At 37.8% G+C, this 17,278-nt stretch overlaps 2 protein-coding genes across 3 annotated transcripts; both read left to right on the top strand.

Annotated features, from left to right (window-relative positions):
• Positions 1-333: 333 nt before the first annotated feature.
• Positions 334-4,181, top strand: LOC122994472. Of its 2 annotated transcripts, none has more exons than XM_044369181.1 (4): positions 334-806; positions 2,344-2,649; positions 2,797-2,856; positions 3,774-4,181. In XM_044369181.1, exons 1-4 carry the CDS (start codon positions 668-670, stop codon positions 3,920-3,922), a joined length of 654 nt encoding a protein of 217 aa, XP_044225116.1. In that variant the 5' UTR covers positions 334-667; the 3' UTR covers positions 3,923-4,181. The 2 variants fall into 2 exon arrangements, with proteins under 2 accessions (XP_044225116.1, XP_044225115.1); XM_044369180.1 differs by having other exon boundaries at positions 335-806; positions 2,782-2,856.
• Positions 4,182-6,075: 1,894 nt separating this feature from the next.
• Positions 6,076-17,278, top strand: LOC122994480 (immunoglobulin lambda-1 light chain-like). The gene is made up of 5 exons (XM_044369193.1): positions 6,076-6,255; positions 6,348-6,662; positions 14,274-14,330; positions 15,784-16,083; positions 16,200-17,278. Exons 1-5 carry the CDS (start codon positions 6,213-6,215, stop codon positions 16,448-16,450), a joined length of 966 nt encoding a protein of 321 aa, XP_044225128.1. The 5' UTR covers positions 6,076-6,212; the 3' UTR covers positions 16,451-17,278.

Raw genomic sequence — 17,278 nt, 5'->3', positions numbered from 1 at the left:
AGTAAAGTTGCAGCCGGACAGATAAACAATGAGCTGAAACTCACTATAAAGCTCCGTAAAGCCGAGAGGAGCTGCAGAGTCATTGATAATTCTCTGTAGGTTCATCACTACGAGCCACAACCAACACATTACACACTGACACATCATGGTTATTATAAAAATATTGATTATAGCAGCTTTAAGTAATTTGCATTATTACAAATGTCAGTTTGATTTTAAATGAGTTCTTAGTTGAGTTTAAATGTTGACCTGATGGTGGCGCTAGAGGAAAAGTCAGAGGATCAAAGTTATTATAATTCATCCTGAGGGGAACATGAATATTTCTACTAAATTACATGACAATCCATCCAATAGATGAAAAGATATTTCAGTCTGGACCAAACATGTCAACCTGCTGGTGGCGCTAGATTCAAAGTTAGAATCAATCAAGTCAAATAAAGAATTGAATCCTCTGGGGACCGTGAACGTCTGCACAACATTTAATGAACAATCCATCCGTCCTTTGATCCACAATCAGATCCAATGGATCTGCACTTAAGTGGTGGACCGACCAACCGACTGACATTAGCATCCATATAGTCACACTGCTAATGTGGCTAAAATCAAATAAAAGAAGAGACAGTCATGTTGATATGAACATTAGAGAAACACATCATGGAGATGAAATATGATACTGGTTCATAATTTGGATTCCTTCACCTCAGCTGACACATTCAACAGCAGACAGGTTTTTGTCACAGTCTCATTCACTGTGGAAGGAACAGGCTACTACAAGATCTTTGGCTCTGGAACTAAACTGTATGTAGGTAAGACTAAACTTTCATTTTCCTTCAGTTGTTTTATTGAACAAGTTGAAAATGTGTTTTTAGTTTTAGTTTCTGCTGCTTCAGGCTTTACATGTTATTTTTTTTCATATTTAGTAGAGAATTCTTGATGCAGCCATTCTTCCATAAAACTAATCAATAACTCCTGAGAAGAGCTTCAAATCTCACTGCACACCACAAGTTCTTCTTTATTTATGCATCACATCAAAGTTTGTTTACAGCCAAAAAGTCTGATATCAGTAATGTTACAAATAAACAGTATTTAATAATCTCACTGATTCAGCAGCAGCTCCTGTTTATTAAAAACAAGATGATATATGATGTGAAACATCATTTAATAAATGTTCCTAAATGTCATTTTAGAAGCAAATAGTGATAAATATATTGTGTGTTAAATATACAGTATATATTTGTAAATGGTAAAATGTATCTCATGATAATTGTGTGTTTATGATGATAAATATGTCTTTTAGTGGAAGATAAATTAATGCATGAAGGCAAACTCATTTTAAATGTGTGATGAAGCTAAATATAATTTATAGATAAAATGTATAATTGTATATCTTAATCCATATTTAATATAAATCATATTGGTTTATGAAATCAACATGATGTCAAATATATAATGTAAAAAAATATTTTAGAAAGTGTTTGATAGAAAATATAATGAATCAGATAATTTACATGTTGTCATTTAATTAAAAACATATATTATAATATTATATTTTATTTTCATATCTGAACATGTTGTGGTAATTGTGTTTTATATAAAAGCTAAAACTCTTTAAAAAGTTGTTAAAAGTATTGATGTATTGTGTGTCTGATTAGAGTAAAGTATATGCTGGTAAATATACTTCATATAAACACTATAATCATTTACAAATGTAACATAAATATAATATATTTTAACCAAGTAATAAAACTATACTTCAAATTTTACAGAGACAAATGTCATCATATTATATTATATTATATTATATTATATTATATTATATTATATTATATTATATTATATTATATTATATTATATTATATTATATTATATTAGACGTATCTGAACATGGTAGTCGTGGTGGTGGTAATATTGTTTTAAGTAAAAGATCAAACTCAAGTTAAAATTATTTATTGATTTTTATTAATTAAAGTATATGTTGGTAAATATATTTTACATAAAACACTATAATCATCAGCAAATGTATTTTATATGAGGCTGTTATGTCATGATATATTTTATATTTTATAAACTCTATTATATTAGTAACTAATGTTGTGGTAAATATTGATAAAGTGGTAAATGATGTTTGAATCTTTATATATGACATATGATGAGCTTCCATGATGCTTTAGTTTGATATGATTATTGATACAGTGTCCAGTAGATGATGTTTGTGGTGTATTGATGAGTAGTTTAGTGATCATGTAGTTTCCAGGATCAGACTGAATGCAGTGCAGTGCTGTAAGCTGCTGTTGACTGTGTGAATGTGTGTCTGTGCTGCTTGTTGCTGCTGTCAAACTTCAGATGAGCAGGTAGTGAAGCCCGTGGTGAGCGTGTACCCAGCAGCATCCAGAGCCCACCTGGAGGGGAAGAGCTCCCTGCTGTGTCTGGCCTCAGCCATGTCTCCTCCTCTGGTCCAGTTCTCCTGGAAAAGACAGAAGAACGGCACGCTGGAGAATCTGACCCTTGCTGAGGGACAGCAGCTGGAGCTCAGAGAGCCGGGACGCACCGTCGCCATCCTGCTGCTCAATCAGCAAGAGAACAGCACATATAAATACCGCTGCTCCGTCAAGCATGAGGGGGGAACAGTGGAGGCCCAAACAGAACAAGGTAATGAAGGCTTGGTGACTGTGTTCAGCAGTGATTCAGCTTCATCTGGAGACGCTGTCAGAGAGAGCAGAGGAGCAGAGCACTGACATTTCTCACTGCAACTCCAAACATTTGACTCCTTTTGTGTTTCAGAGCTTCCAGCTCCAGCAGCCTCCTGTCCTCCAGAGAGAGAGCCAGCAGACCTGCCAGCTCTGCAGCAAGCTGACTGTAAGATCACCTGCTGCCTCTCTGCATGCTCTGACAGCTCCAATGTCCTGCTGCAGTTAGGGCTGCATATCAGTCTGTTCACTTTCTGCTCATCATTGAAGGATTTAAACATACACTCCCTGATTCTGTTACAGTGTCCCACAGCACAACAAGTCCCACTGAAAGAGCTTTCACTTCACAGGCTGACAAATAACACCTTTTGGGGGCGCTATACTCAGTTTTAGGCCTCCAGGGTGATAGAACAAGTTTAGGGAGTATATCTTAAAGCTCCACTAATCAATAGTTTTATATTAAGAATGAATCTAATGACTAAATGAGCTTTTTAGCCTCTTTTAGCTCCTAGTTGTGGTTTTGCAGCACATTTCCTGTCTGCTTCAGTCTCAGTGTTTCCAGCAGCAGCAGCTGTTTCCTGATAAACCCACTGTACACTACCTGCCCAGCAGCAAACAGCAGACAGACCATAATATGTCAGAGAGGAGTTTGTTAGCTTGTTGCGGAGTTCTTCTGCCCCCAAGTGGTAAAAACTTCAAATTTATAGTAACCTGTGTGTTTTTAAACAGTATTTGGACTTTGCTTTTTATCCTTGAGTGATTTTAATTGTTATAAATTGTAGTTAGTTGTGGATTCAAAAGTTATTTTAAGTTGAAAACAGGAAATCAAATCCTGTTTGGGGCCCCTAAAAAGCTGGGTCCGGCCCTGACTTGTTGTATTTAATAAGGGCCTTTGAGCTGTCAGTCAAACTGTAGTCGACCCCTGTCTTCATGTAAAGCTGGTCGTCCCGTCTGGAAAAGTCCAAGTTCTACTGAAGAAAATGTGATGATATTGTGATGAAATGTCCACAGTTGAACAGACTGAAACAGTGTGGAGAGAAGACTGACCTGTGTGTGTGTGTGTGTGTGTGTGTGTGTGTGTGTCAGTGTCCTTCCAGTCTCAGTGCCAGGTGAAGCTGCTCTGTGTGCTGTACACAGTGCTGATAGTGAAGAGTCTGGTGTACTGCTGTGGACTCTCTCTGCTGATGATCCTCAGAAACAAGGGACCGTCCACCAACTGCAAACATGCTGACTGACTGTTTTCTGCTCGTCTTTTCTCACCATCACATCTCATCAATTCATCTCATTTATCACTTTGATCAGTGTTCACAAATGTCACTTATGACGTGTTGTGCTTGGTTTTACATTTTCTCTCTTTATGCACAAGTTAGATACAGTTGTGCTAAATATATAAATACATATATACACATATATATTTACAAATTAAACCTTAACAGTTACTTTTTTAGCTCAAGTTTGTTTTGTTTCCTACTTTTAATGTTGACTTGTATTATAAAAAAAATAAAAATATACATAGAAAATATAATTTAGTTTTTAGTGTTTTTCAAACCTTTATTACATTTATTATTTTGTGTTTAATACATTCTGCAAAGTTAGATTTGTCTTTTTAATTCATAACTTTGATATTCTTAATAAACTGTAACATCACAGTGTCTGTGTTTTATGACGTTCTTTGTTTTTGTTGATTTTCCTTCAAAATTTGTGTCTCTGAACTGATTTTAATGTGTTATGCCCCAAAAAATACAGTATATTTGCAAATAACACCTGAACACTTACTAATTATTTAATTTTATTGCAGTGTTATAATGCTCTAGTTTATTCCCAATCAACAGTAACTTCTCAATGAACAATAAAAAAACATATAATTAAATAAGAACTATGGTTAAATATTTTACACCTTTCATTTTTTATTTAGCTGATTATCTTGTTGTTGTAACTTATCATACAATTGTCATTTTTAAATGTGATAATTTCAATAATCTGTCTAGTAATTTGCAAATTGGTTGAATTTTCTTTTATTATAGATTTTCTAATATTAGAATTACATTTGAATATATTTAACTAAAATGGAAGGAGTCTCTGTCTGTCTGTATGTATGTGTGTCCTTCGATTTTCTCTACAACAGTTCATCCGATCGACTTCACACTTGTCTGGTGTTTTGCTGAGGACACAATGAAGTGCAGCGTCGAGTGTGAAGTTGTTTGGATGAGTGGTTCTCGAGAAATACGCAAGCAGCAACACCAGAGGCCAAGTAATCAACCCATTCATAACAGACATATTTTGAACAAGCACTGCACTAGTACAAATTAATATTAGAATATCAGAATTAAAGGCAACTTTAAAAAATAAAGATCTTAATGAATCTGAAAACAGACATTTTTTATTTAAAAGCACGTGAAATTGAACTTTGATTTATAAACTGATATTCAGTTGCAGATAATATTGTGAAATGTTATTAAAGATATTGGATTATACAGAATGGCGGTAAAAAAGATTCATTCATTAAACTACAAATAGCCTCTAAATGATTGTAACTGTAACACAAATATTCAGATCAGACTAAAATGATGTATGTTACGCAAAATATTTACAGTGGAAAAACATATTTGGATCATATTTAAGTAATATTTAGTCTAAATATCTTATATATTTTATTTTATATATTCATATTGTATATAGAATGTACATGTCAAATAATCGGGCTGTTTAACTGCAGGGCGCAACATGTGGAAAAATAAATGACACTAAAATAACAAAAAAAAAAAGAAAAATGATGAAATTACATCCAGCTGTTTTTTCCTACAGAGGTGAAAAGTAAATAAGTACATTTACTCAGTTAATGTACTCAAGTACAGTTTTACAGTACTTGTATTTAACTTGAGTTTTTCCATTTTAAACTACTTTAAACCTCTACTACACAACACTTCAGAGGACAATATTGTGTTTTTGTTGCTGTAGTTACTTTTGAGATTATTATTTTAAATTTAGATGAAAAAAAAAGATATGGTAACTTAAAAAATACAATAAATCAGTAAAGCAGTGTGTAGTTGTGTCTCCTCATGTTGCAGATGGGTTGTCATCAGTTCCACCAAAGAGACATGTAGACGACACCTGACTTTAAACTCTTCTGAACCCTCCAGTGGCTTCGTCTCCACAAACTAAACCCTCAGAACTTTATTTCTGATTGTAGTAGAGATCACAAAACTTCCAAAAACACCAAATCTGTCAATTTGAGGAAATGTGTCTGAACTCAGTGTTAAAAGAGAACGTCAATGAATGCATGATACCATCAGATGATGCAGGAAATTCAATTTATTTATTAAACTGAAATGTAAAACCACACAGCAGCAGCAGCAGCAGCAGCAGCAGCCTTATCTGTCTGCCGCAGGGGCTGATGGGAGGTTTGAGGAGCTGTTAGAAACCACGTGGCCCTCGTCTGATCTCACAGCTCGTCCTTGTTTGGCCTCAGCTGCATCAGAGCGCCACTTCTCCCCAGGTTCACCAGAGGAAACACCACTGCACAAAATGCTTTTCCTCCCAGCTGCTGCTCTGTGCTGTCTGTGTTCAGGTGAGTGTTTCCAGCCAATCAGGAGCCAACAAACTCAACCTTTAACAAACACTGTCACACTGACCTTCATCTGTGTGTCTGCTTCTCTACAGCGCTGGTTGCCATGGCAGCAGAGCTGATTCAGAAAGATTTAACATTGACCAGGAGAGCTGGTAAAAAAGTCTCCTTCAGCTGTGGAGGAACTGACCAGTGTGATACATATGTATACTGGTACCAGAAGAAAGACACAGACACATTCACAAGGATTCTTCGTATTGATATGTCGAATGGTGAAGAATATAAAGGTTACAGTCATCCTCAGAAAAATGATTTCAAAGGTGTAAAAAATGAGAACGTCTATGAGTTGAAGATTCAGACAGTTCAACTCTCACATTCAGCCACCTACTACTGCTCCTGTTATAAAAGTGGTTCCCACAGTGAGAAATGATCCCTGCAGCCTGAACAAAAACCTCCAGATGAACAGATGTCAAATAGTGTTTGTGACAGGAAGAGAGCAGTAAACCACAGCCCAGGTTCACATATTTCACCTCCATCTCAGCCAGAGTCACTAACAGACTGAGCTGAGAACTAAATGTTTGTCTGTTGATGTCAGGATTTTGATTTAAACATTATATTTCATTGATATTATTTATCAGCTATTTCAGCAGGTTTCCTGTTGTTCCACACAGTGAGAACAAAGGAGCAACACAGAAGCACAATGATACAACAAGATGAAAACAAACAAACAAACAACAATATAACTCAGATAAAAGAGACAAATAATGGAGAGATCAAAAGTGAAACTTTATTAACATTTGATTTAATAACAAAAATTGAGAAAATAATAAATAGAAAAAGATGTTTGACAGAGTTGAAAGTTTGAGATGAAGATAAAAATGGTCTTCTTTGACCTGCTGCTGGAATAAAGTTCATTCCTCCTTCACAATAATAATCTGCTGTTAATGAAAACACTTCTTGTGGCTCTTTCACAATAAAAGGCTTCAGGCAGCATTCTTCACGTCACATCTTTGAGCAGATTTCAACAGATAATTTCACTTTAGTAAAAGATTCAACACAATTCTTGGATTTATGACAATTTCCCCTCAACAGAAATGTGGTAAATGTAAATGGATTTTGCTCTGTGAGCAGCTGAGACTGTCTTCACAAGAGAAATGACAGCAGACACTGTTTGTTTCTTTTAACACGACCACCATCATTTCCTAACTTTAACCACATGTTTATTATTGTAACCATGACGACGCAGCTCCCCTTATCTTAAGGAGGTTCACTAACTGAGACCACACCGAGAACATTAGATTTCAATAGTTTAATTGAGATAATGAAAGAGAGCTGATATGTTGATGGATGGGTTGGAGAACCTGATGAAGGATTAGGGATGGAGGGATGAAGTGATGGGGAGAGGAAAGGGGTGAGGTGTGAGAGTTGAGGAACATAGAATGGAGGGTTAAGGGACGATGATGGCTGTATGGTATGTCGACTGGATGACGACTGCCAACAGTAGGGAGGTAGGAGGGAACAGGGGGGAGAGGTTGAGACTCTGAGTGGGGGAATTGTCTCTCCGGTCCATCGCCTGGATAGAGCCCCCAAAAAGAACTTCATGCGGAGATGTGTTCAAGAATGTGGCTGGAGTATGGTTCTGGAGAAATCGCCGACTTGTGCAAAACTTGCAGGTTTGCAACCAGGAATATGTGGCAACTCGCCTGGTTTGGCGGTGGAGAGCAGGTCTTGTGGATATGCGTGGTGGGCTAGCCTCTGCTTTATGTAGGTTTGAATTGTTCTGAAGGCTCGAATAAGAATTTACGTGAAAAGAAAAGTGGGGCAAGAGAAGCCAAGCTGGTTGGTTTGCTTGCTTAAGGTTAAATATGAGGGTGTCTGGGAGAGGCGTCCTTGTCTCCGAAGAATGAATCGGAATATCAGACGTCGTTGCATGCTGGCAGGCCAGGATGATGATGATGATGATGATGATGAAGTCGGGGGCAAGCGCATCGACTTAAGGCTGGGTTCGGCCTTACTGACCTTTGGATAGCAACGATATAGCGTGGGAACGAGGATGACTAAGACCTCTTTTGCCCCCAAAGAAGGGCTTCGATGATGACTTGACGTGGTTCATTGAGCAGGGTGGGGGGGGGCAGTTGAGGTGGCCGACTGGAGGTGAACCACCTAAACTGCTGTAACCCCGGAAACAGAGAGAGACACTGAGTCAGTGCAGCTGTATGTTGCGTGAACAGGCAATGTGGTTGTCTCCGGAAGGGTCGAGTGTCAGGACTTGGTGGAAACTGTGGGACAATCACGTACGAAATGGATGGAAATGGGTGGTCTGGCGGTTGAGATGGTTCTTTGGAGTTAATGGCAATTAGTGCTTTAGGATATAGTGGTGTCATGGACCGTGCTTGGTGGGGTTCTGAGGGCCACTGCATAGGCAACATAGGCACCACTGAAGGAAGGATACTGTACGTGGGTATCGACAGGCGTGATGCACCTGGATGGGGTACGATGGCCGTCGGAGGTGAGAAGAGAAGTGCGTGGCCTGCGATGAGCTTTAGCTGTCAAGACTGTAGTAGCCTTTGATGGGGCTTGAGACTGTCAGGACCTGCAAAGCCTGCTGCATGAAGGGAGTCGAAGAAGGGGGGAAAAAGGGGGAGATGGTTGGGTGTGGGGGCTGAGTGCGAACTGTGGGATAACCATTTAAAGGAAAACTGATGGTCTGGATGGCTCTTTGGAGTTAACCGAATGGAGTGAGTCGGAAGAAGGAAGCTCCGTGGCCCGCTGATGTCATGAACTAGTGGTGGGGGAATAGAGGCTGACTGGAGCACTGAATTGATGATGAATGATTGTATTGGAGATGATTGGTTGTGTTGAAGCATTTTATATAGTCGGTTGGTGGCAATGAAAGAGTGAGGGCGCACCCTCCATGGTGCCTTGAGATTCAGATGAAGGTAGAATGGATGAAAAGAAAATGGATGGATTTGAGTGGGCCATGTCAGCTGTGGCTAGAAAGCGAAGAACGAAAAGATGCTGTTTTATGGATAATATGGGACGATGGAAGCCGAAGTGATATAAGAGGAAAAGATAGAAAGTCTGGAGGGAGGCACGGGGGATGAAGGGGTGAGGGTTGGAGGGATGAAGGGTGGGGAACTCAATTCAATTCTATAATATAGCGCTGAATTACGACAAGGTCGTCACGTGGCACTTTAATGTAAAGCAGGTCTAGACCATTCTCTTTAATTAACAGAGACCCAACAATTCCCCTGTGAGCAAGCACTTGGCGACAGCGGTGAGGAAAAACTCCCCTTTAACGGGAAGAAACCTCAAGCAGAACCTGGCTCTAGGTGGGCTGCTATCTGCTTTGACCGGTTGGGTTAGAAAAAAACAAACAAACAAACAAAAAAGAACAAACAAAAACGGGGGGGGGGTGAAGGAGGTAAGGATGAAAAATGAAAGGGTGAGGGTAAAAGTAGAGTGGAAAAGGAGGAAGGATAGAGTTAGAGGGATGAGGGGAGGGGGACGGGATGGAGGGGGAAGGGAGAGGGTTGGGGGTGTGAGGATGAGGGGGTGAGGGTCCAGGGATGAAGGGATGGGGGAAGAAGGAAATATTTAGCATACTGGTCGAGAGAGAAAGGGAGGAAAAGAAGAGAGAGAAAGGGAGGAAAGGAAGGGAAAGGAGAGAGAGATGATAGTGATGGGGGTTGAAGGATGAAGGGTCGAGGGATGAAGGATGAGGGGATGCATGTATGGCTGTGGGCATGAGGTCGCTCGACCTGGCCCTCGGCAAATGTGGGAGCCGTCCGCTGCTCCGCTGTAGTGGGCGGTGTGGTGCCGTGGGTGTGCCCCGTATCAGAGACGTTGGGCAGGGAACCTGGAGGTGAGCAGCTGGATACATCGGTGATGAGCTGGAGGCTGTGTGGAGCGGGAAAAGCACGGCTTTTGAGACGAGGAGGTGGTGTCTGAGTCGGGTAGAATGCGTGTATGATACGCTGGGGATGATCGATGGCCCGTTGTTTGGAGAGAAGAGGGTGAGAGTTCCCGAAGAGAAGTAGAAGCGTTAATGAAGAAACATGAAAACAGAAAAGTGAGTTAGTATGAACCATAGAGTTACGCGAGCACTTAATAAATAAGCAGGAAAATGGGATGAAGGGTTGATTCGGAAGATAAAATTAAAAAAAAGGAGGGAAGAAAAGAAAGTGGAGTGTGCCCTGGCTGGAGCTGGAGAGTCAGGGCTCCGTTGTAGCGGGCAGCGTCAGCATGGTGACGTCATCGGTGTGCGGCATGCGTCGGGTTAGCGTTAGGCGCTGAAAACAGTCACAGTTAGGTGACTGCTGAAAACAGTCACCAAGCCTTCATTACCTTGTTCTGTTTTGGCCTCCACTGTTCCCCCCTCGTGCTTGACGTAGCAGCAGTATTTATATGTGCTGTTCTCTTGCTGATGGAGCAGCAGGATAGAGGCGGTGCGTCCCGGCTCTGTGAGCTCCAGCTGCTCTCCCTCAGCACGGGTCAGATCCTCCAGCGTGCCGTTCTTCTTCTGTCTTTTCCAGGAGAACTGGACCAGAGGAGGAGACATGGCTGAGGCCAGACACAGCAGGGAGCTCTTCCCCTCCAGGTGGGCTCTGGATGCTGCTGGGTACAAGCTCACCACGGGCTTCACTACCTGCTCATCTGAAGTTTGACAGCAACAACAAGCAGCACAGACACACATTCACACAGTCAACAGCAGCTTACAGCACTGCACTGCATTCAGTCTGATCCCGGAAACTACATGATCACTAAACTACTCATCAATACACCACAAACATGCTACCATGTGAGTATAGTCAACAATTGGGGGTGCTGTCAAATATGGGTAAAACATGGTTAAAATTAATTTTCAACTATTTAACAATTAGATATTTAAGATCTGATTACGCAAATGTGTTTATCATCCTCTTAAACTCCTCAATGTACTCTCAATTCAGTATTTACACCTTCCAGTTCAAGGAAAAATACTAATATTTTTTCAAAAACTACAATTCCTCAGAGCTGCCCCATGCAGCTTGATACAAATCAGAACCACAGTTGTGGTTCTTACAGGTTGCAAAGTCGGGTTATAAAATATGGCCATAAAAAGATATATCTACTGAATTTATCAAATATCTAGCAAAGCTGAAATAGTAATTACACTGTATCTGGATGATCTAAGTTAAGAAAAAGTAACGATGTTGGTTTATTACAGATATTTTAGGTACACTGTAAGAAATGGCTGCAAAATCCACAGTCATTTGCTGTATTTCTGCACGGTTAATTGCTGTAAATATTTTTACATTATATTATTGTGTATTAGGCCGACAAAGACAGTAATCATAATGATACTATAGAAATCACAGTAGTGCACACACTACTGTAGAAAATCACAGTAATCATTATGTTATTGTAGAAAATTACAGTAACTATTTCGTACTGTAGAAAATCTCAGTAGCGATATTTTACCGTAGAAAATCACTGTTACCATTATGTTACTGTAAGAAATCACACCAACTGTATGTTACCGTAGAAGATCACAGTAACTATTCTAGTACTGTAGAAAATCACAGTAACCGTATGTTACTGTAGAGAATCACAGTAACCATACATTACGGTAGAAAATCACTATAATCATTATGGTACTGTAAGAAATCACAGTAACCATATGTTACTATAGAAAATTACAGTAACTATTTTAGTATTGTAGAAAATCAAAGTAACCATTATGTTACTGTAGAAAATCACAGTAACTATTTTGGTACTGTAGAAAATCACAGTAACCATATGTTATTGTAGAAAATCACAGTAACTATTTTGGTACTGTACAAATCACTGTAACCATTATGTCGTTGTAGAAAATCACAGTGACTATTCTAGTACTGTAGAAAATCACAGTAACTATTTTGGCACTGTAGAAAATCACAGTAACCATATGTTATTGTAGAAAATCACAGTAACCTTATGTTACTGTAGAAAATCACAGTAACTATTTTGGTACTGTAGAAAATCACAGTAACCATATGTTACGGTAGAAAATCACTGTTGGGCCTTGGCTACAACTTTGGCTATCAGCAGTAATTAATGATTATCAAGATAATTATTAATTACTAAAATCAATAAAATTATTAATAAGAATTAATAATGGCCGGGCACCACCCTGGAGTCAGAGAAAAAAGATAGCCAATTCAGTCTCAAAGTGTACTAATCTTTCAATTTGGAACTAACTTAATAAGTATAAACAACATTACCACATCATAAGCTAATCAGGGTTGAAGGATTTTGAAGTTCTTTACAGAGCAGAGGTTGGCAAAACTCATTCTTGTGCAACGTTAAAACAGACAACAGGTATATCCAATAGCATTTATTTAACAAAGGGTAAAAGGAAAACACACAATATTAATCTAGCTAAGTGTACCTATATACAAGTGTAAGTGTGTGCGTATGTGTGTGTGTGTGTGTACTGTAGAAAGTCACAGTAACCATATGTTACTTTAGAAAGTCACAGTAACCACATGTTACAGTAGAACATCACTGTAACCATTATGTTGCTGTAAGAAATCACAGTAACCATATGTTACTGTAGAAAATCACAGTAATATTGATACTGTTGCAGACACCATTATGTTACTCTATTTGAGGTAGCAGTTTTCCCTTTTGTAAAGAAAATAACTAACTAACTAATAACTAACTAACTAACCAGACACCAAGCTAGTTTTTGTAGTTAAATTATTCACATCGATTTCTGGCTGCTCTGAAGTGTACTAACATTCTTATGTTAGCTAGTGGTCTGTTAGCTAAGAGAAATCCATAGTTAACCTGACACGCCTTAATGTTACAGATATTAGCTTTACATATTCTGCCTCATAGCATATGTGAGAGCACTGTAACATGTATTTAGCCTGTGTCACTCTCTGACTAACTCAACACTGTTATACCAGTTCACTGTGAAAACATCACCCTGTTTTTCTCATCCGTATACAGTATAGTACATGTTTTTTACAGAAATACGACAGATCATAAAAGACTATTTTTCCAAGTTTTTTTCTTGCAAATTTGTAACTTTAATCTCCGAGAATTTCTGAGAATTTTCTCCCAAATTTAAGACTCATTTTTTCTCAGAATATTACCCTCCCTCCCAAAGCTCATTTTTACCTTATGATGGCCCTAATATGCTGTTGTAGTTGTCTGCTTTAATCTTTTATGATTTTCTCTAATTTGTATTTAATTACTATATATGTACTGTCCCTGCCTTCCTTCCAAATAAACTATGTAAATGGTATTTTATAAACAGTAACACTCATTGTTCTTATTTTCTCCCTTCCTCCTTGTGTATGTGTACAGTTTTAAACTTGTCTTTTTTTAAACTTGCTGCTGAATTTTAAAGCACTTTGAGCTGCATTCTGTGCATGAAAGGTGCTATATAAATGAAGTTCATTCATTCATTCATTCATTCATTCATTCATTCATTTCTGACAGAGTGACAAGGTGTGTTTGCTGCCCCCAGTGGTTGATAAGGCTTTTCTGTCAAAGCTCCAGTAGATGTATTATTATAACACACTGGCTGTTACCAACAGTAAACACAAGTTATCAACAAGGACCAAAATCTAAAGGATTCTAACTTCAAATGACAGTCTGAGGATAAAGTACAAGTCAGGAAGAGTATTTTGATTCCTATGGAGGACACTTTTGACTATTGCAGGCTACAGAGCGACTGAATTTTATATCCTGTATTTATGTTTTTGGTTTTTTTTTTTTAATTTTCACAGCTACCGATGTAAAATCATATTTTATTAAACTTAAAGACAACATGTTTCATGTATTGGACTGATTAGAAATATAGCAGGATCCTGCCTCTCTCTATGTCAGTACGCTGAAATAAAGAAAAATACAACAAAAGAAGAGACAGTCATGTTGATATGAACATTAGAGAAACACATCATGGAGATGAAATATGATACTAGTTCATAATTTGGATTTATTCGCCTCAGCTGACACATTCAACAGCAGACAGGTTTTTGTCACAGTGTGTTTCACTGTGAACGTCATGATCTTTGGCTCTGGAACTAAACTGTTCGTAACAGGTAAGACTTAACTTTCATTTTCCTTCAGTTGTTTTATTGAACAAGTTTTAAGTTTATTTTCTGCTGCTTGAGGATTTACACATTAATTTCCATAATAATTAGAGAATTCATTGTGCAACCATTCTATCATTAAATAAGCATCAGAGAGGAGTTTGTCTTCATATGTTTCTTGGAAAGTAAAATCTTTAAACTCTTCCAAATACTCAGAGAAACTCTGCACTGATATTCTAATTTCATTCTGTATTCTCATCAGCTGCTGTTCAATGAAACTTCTTCTCTCTCTCCTGAAAGAAATTAAATTCTAGATGAATGATTGTGGAAGATTTTCCTGCTCTGATCATCTGTTGACTTTTTATACACAATCTTGAGATAATTTAAGTAAATTTCATTGATGAGCAGGATTCTTCAGTCTCATACAGATTCAGAGTTGATTTCATTAAGCTCTCAGTCTCAGTCCGTCATTTCATTTACTACATTTCAATGGAAACTACAATCACTAATTTAATCAACATGGACAGAAAGTACAAAGTATGAATACAGATTTAATGTCAGCAAATTAGGACTTATATATTGTATTTTATTATGGATATATTATGGTCTATGGTGTTATGGTATATATGGAGGTAAATATGTTTTTTTTATAAGATATATTTAATATGATATAAAATGCAGCTTGACTAATGTTAAATATCAGAGGCCATACCAACATCTATATTTGATTTTTTTAAATTATTATTGTAAAGGAATTGTGACCAAAGTCTGAAATAAGCAGGATATTTTACAGCTGAAAACTTGTTAGTGCTGTCTGGTGGACAAACTATGTATTACTGGATTATCTTTGCTTACTATATGTTTTGTCCTATGTATTGATTTCTAGTATATTGTAGTATATTGGGACCATACTGCATGGTGATTCTGCATATAAAATAAAATTGATTGATATTTTCATTTATTTTTATTTTCATCAGTATACATTACATATTGCTGTGCATATATATAGTTTTTAAATCTCATGTATGATGAAGCATGGCATAAAGTTTAGTGATATATATCATAAAATATATCAGACAAAATGTATTCCTATTTTATGATGAAGGTTAGTATTTTGCATTTGATGAATGTAATTGTATTATATTTTTTGTTATATTGTTTTTCATAAATTATATGTCATAATTTAAATATTAATAAATAGAACTTTGTGTTGTCACTTTTCCCATTTTTTTCTATAACTTTTATCTATATAAAGATATATGATATATATGAAAACATATATCCTCTTAAATATATTTTTTCAGAATAGTAATACAGTGTAGATGATGTTTGTGGTGTATTGATGAGTAGTTTAGTGATCATGTAGTTTCCAGGATCAGACTGAATGCAGTGCAGTGCTGTAAGCTGCTGTTGACTGTGTGAATGTGTGTCTGTGCTGCTTGTTGCTGCTGTCAAACTTCAGATGAGCAGGTAGTGAAGCCCGTGGTGAGCTTGTACCCAGCAGCCCACCTGGAGGGGAAGAGCTCCCTGCTGTGTCTGGCCTCAGCCATGTCTCCTCCTCTGGTCCAGTTCTCCTGGAAAAGACAGAAGAATAACGGCTGGCCGGAGGATCTGCCCCCTGCTGAGGGAGAGCAGCTGGAGCTCAGAGAGCCGGGACGCACCGTCGCCATCAGGGTGGTTGATTGGGATGCTCTCTACACATATAAATACCGCTGCTCCGTCAAGCACGAGGGGGGAACAGTGGAGGCCCAAACAGAACAAGGTAATGAAGGCTTGGTGACTGTGTTCAGCAGTGATTCAGCTTCATCTGGAGACGCTGTCAGAGAGAGCAGAGGAGCAGAGCACTGACATTTGTTTTTAACTTTTTTTCTGTTTCAGAGGTTTTTGCTCTTCCTCCACCAACACCATCTCCATCAGCATCTCCAACACCAGCTCCATCAGCATCTCCAACACCAGCTCCATCAGCAGATCCACCAGCAGCTCTTGTCCCGTCTCAGTACCAGGTGAAGCTGCTCTGTGTGCTGTACACAGTGCTGATAGTGAAGAGTCTGGTGTACTGCTGTGGACTCTCTCTGCTGATGATCCTCAGAAACAAGGGACCGTCCACCAACTGCACACATGCTGACTGACTGTTTTCTGCTCGCCTTTTCTCACCATCACATCTCATCAATTCATCTCATTTATCACTTTGATCAGTGTTCACAAATGTCACTTATGACGTGTTGTGGTTGGTTGTAAATTTACGGTTAAGACACAGTTGTCTTAAAACTATAAATACACACACAAACACATAAATACAGTATATTTGCAGTTACTAAGTATAAATTCTGTAGAATATTAATATCTTGATGCTCTATTTTAATTTCACTTTTAATCATGACTTGTATAATAGTGTAAAATGAAGTTGAATCATTAGTTACCTGGTAGATATTGAAGTGCTTACAGTATTTTTTTCTTTCTTGTGTATTTTCTTTTTAATACATTATACAGAGGGTGGCAGGTTTGTCAAAGTCATTCAGAGAAACATTCTCAATAAACTGAAACATCACAGTTTCTGTCATTTATAATCATCCATGTTTTCATTGATCTCAGTTTGGCTTCAAATAATCTAAATAATCAGACACAGAATCCACTATATTGACCAAGTTTATTGATACCTACAAGTAATTTGACTCTTGTCGTCAGTAGATCTCAGTAAACTTTCACATAGTGCTAAAAACAAATGTACAGGAAGATACAAAGAAAAGCTTAGAGATATTTAATTTTTATTTTTTATGATAATTAAGGTGGAATATGTGAGAAAATTAACTTGGTTCACATGAACATATGTGTATGTGTATATGTGCACTTGTATTTTTGCTGAAAAAGAAACATTTCTTTGCTCTATTCATAAATACATCTGATGTTTATGTTGTTTTGTAAATATATATCGTATATTAAAAAAACTAAAAATTCTA

This window comes from Thunnus albacares, chromosome 12, assembly GCF_914725855.1.
Source record: "Thunnus albacares chromosome 12, fThuAlb1.1, whole genome shotgun sequence".
Classification (NCBI taxonomy): Eukaryota; Metazoa; Chordata; class Actinopteri; order Scombriformes; family Scombridae; genus Thunnus; species Thunnus albacares.
This window is presented reverse-complemented; position numbering and strand designations above follow the sequence as displayed.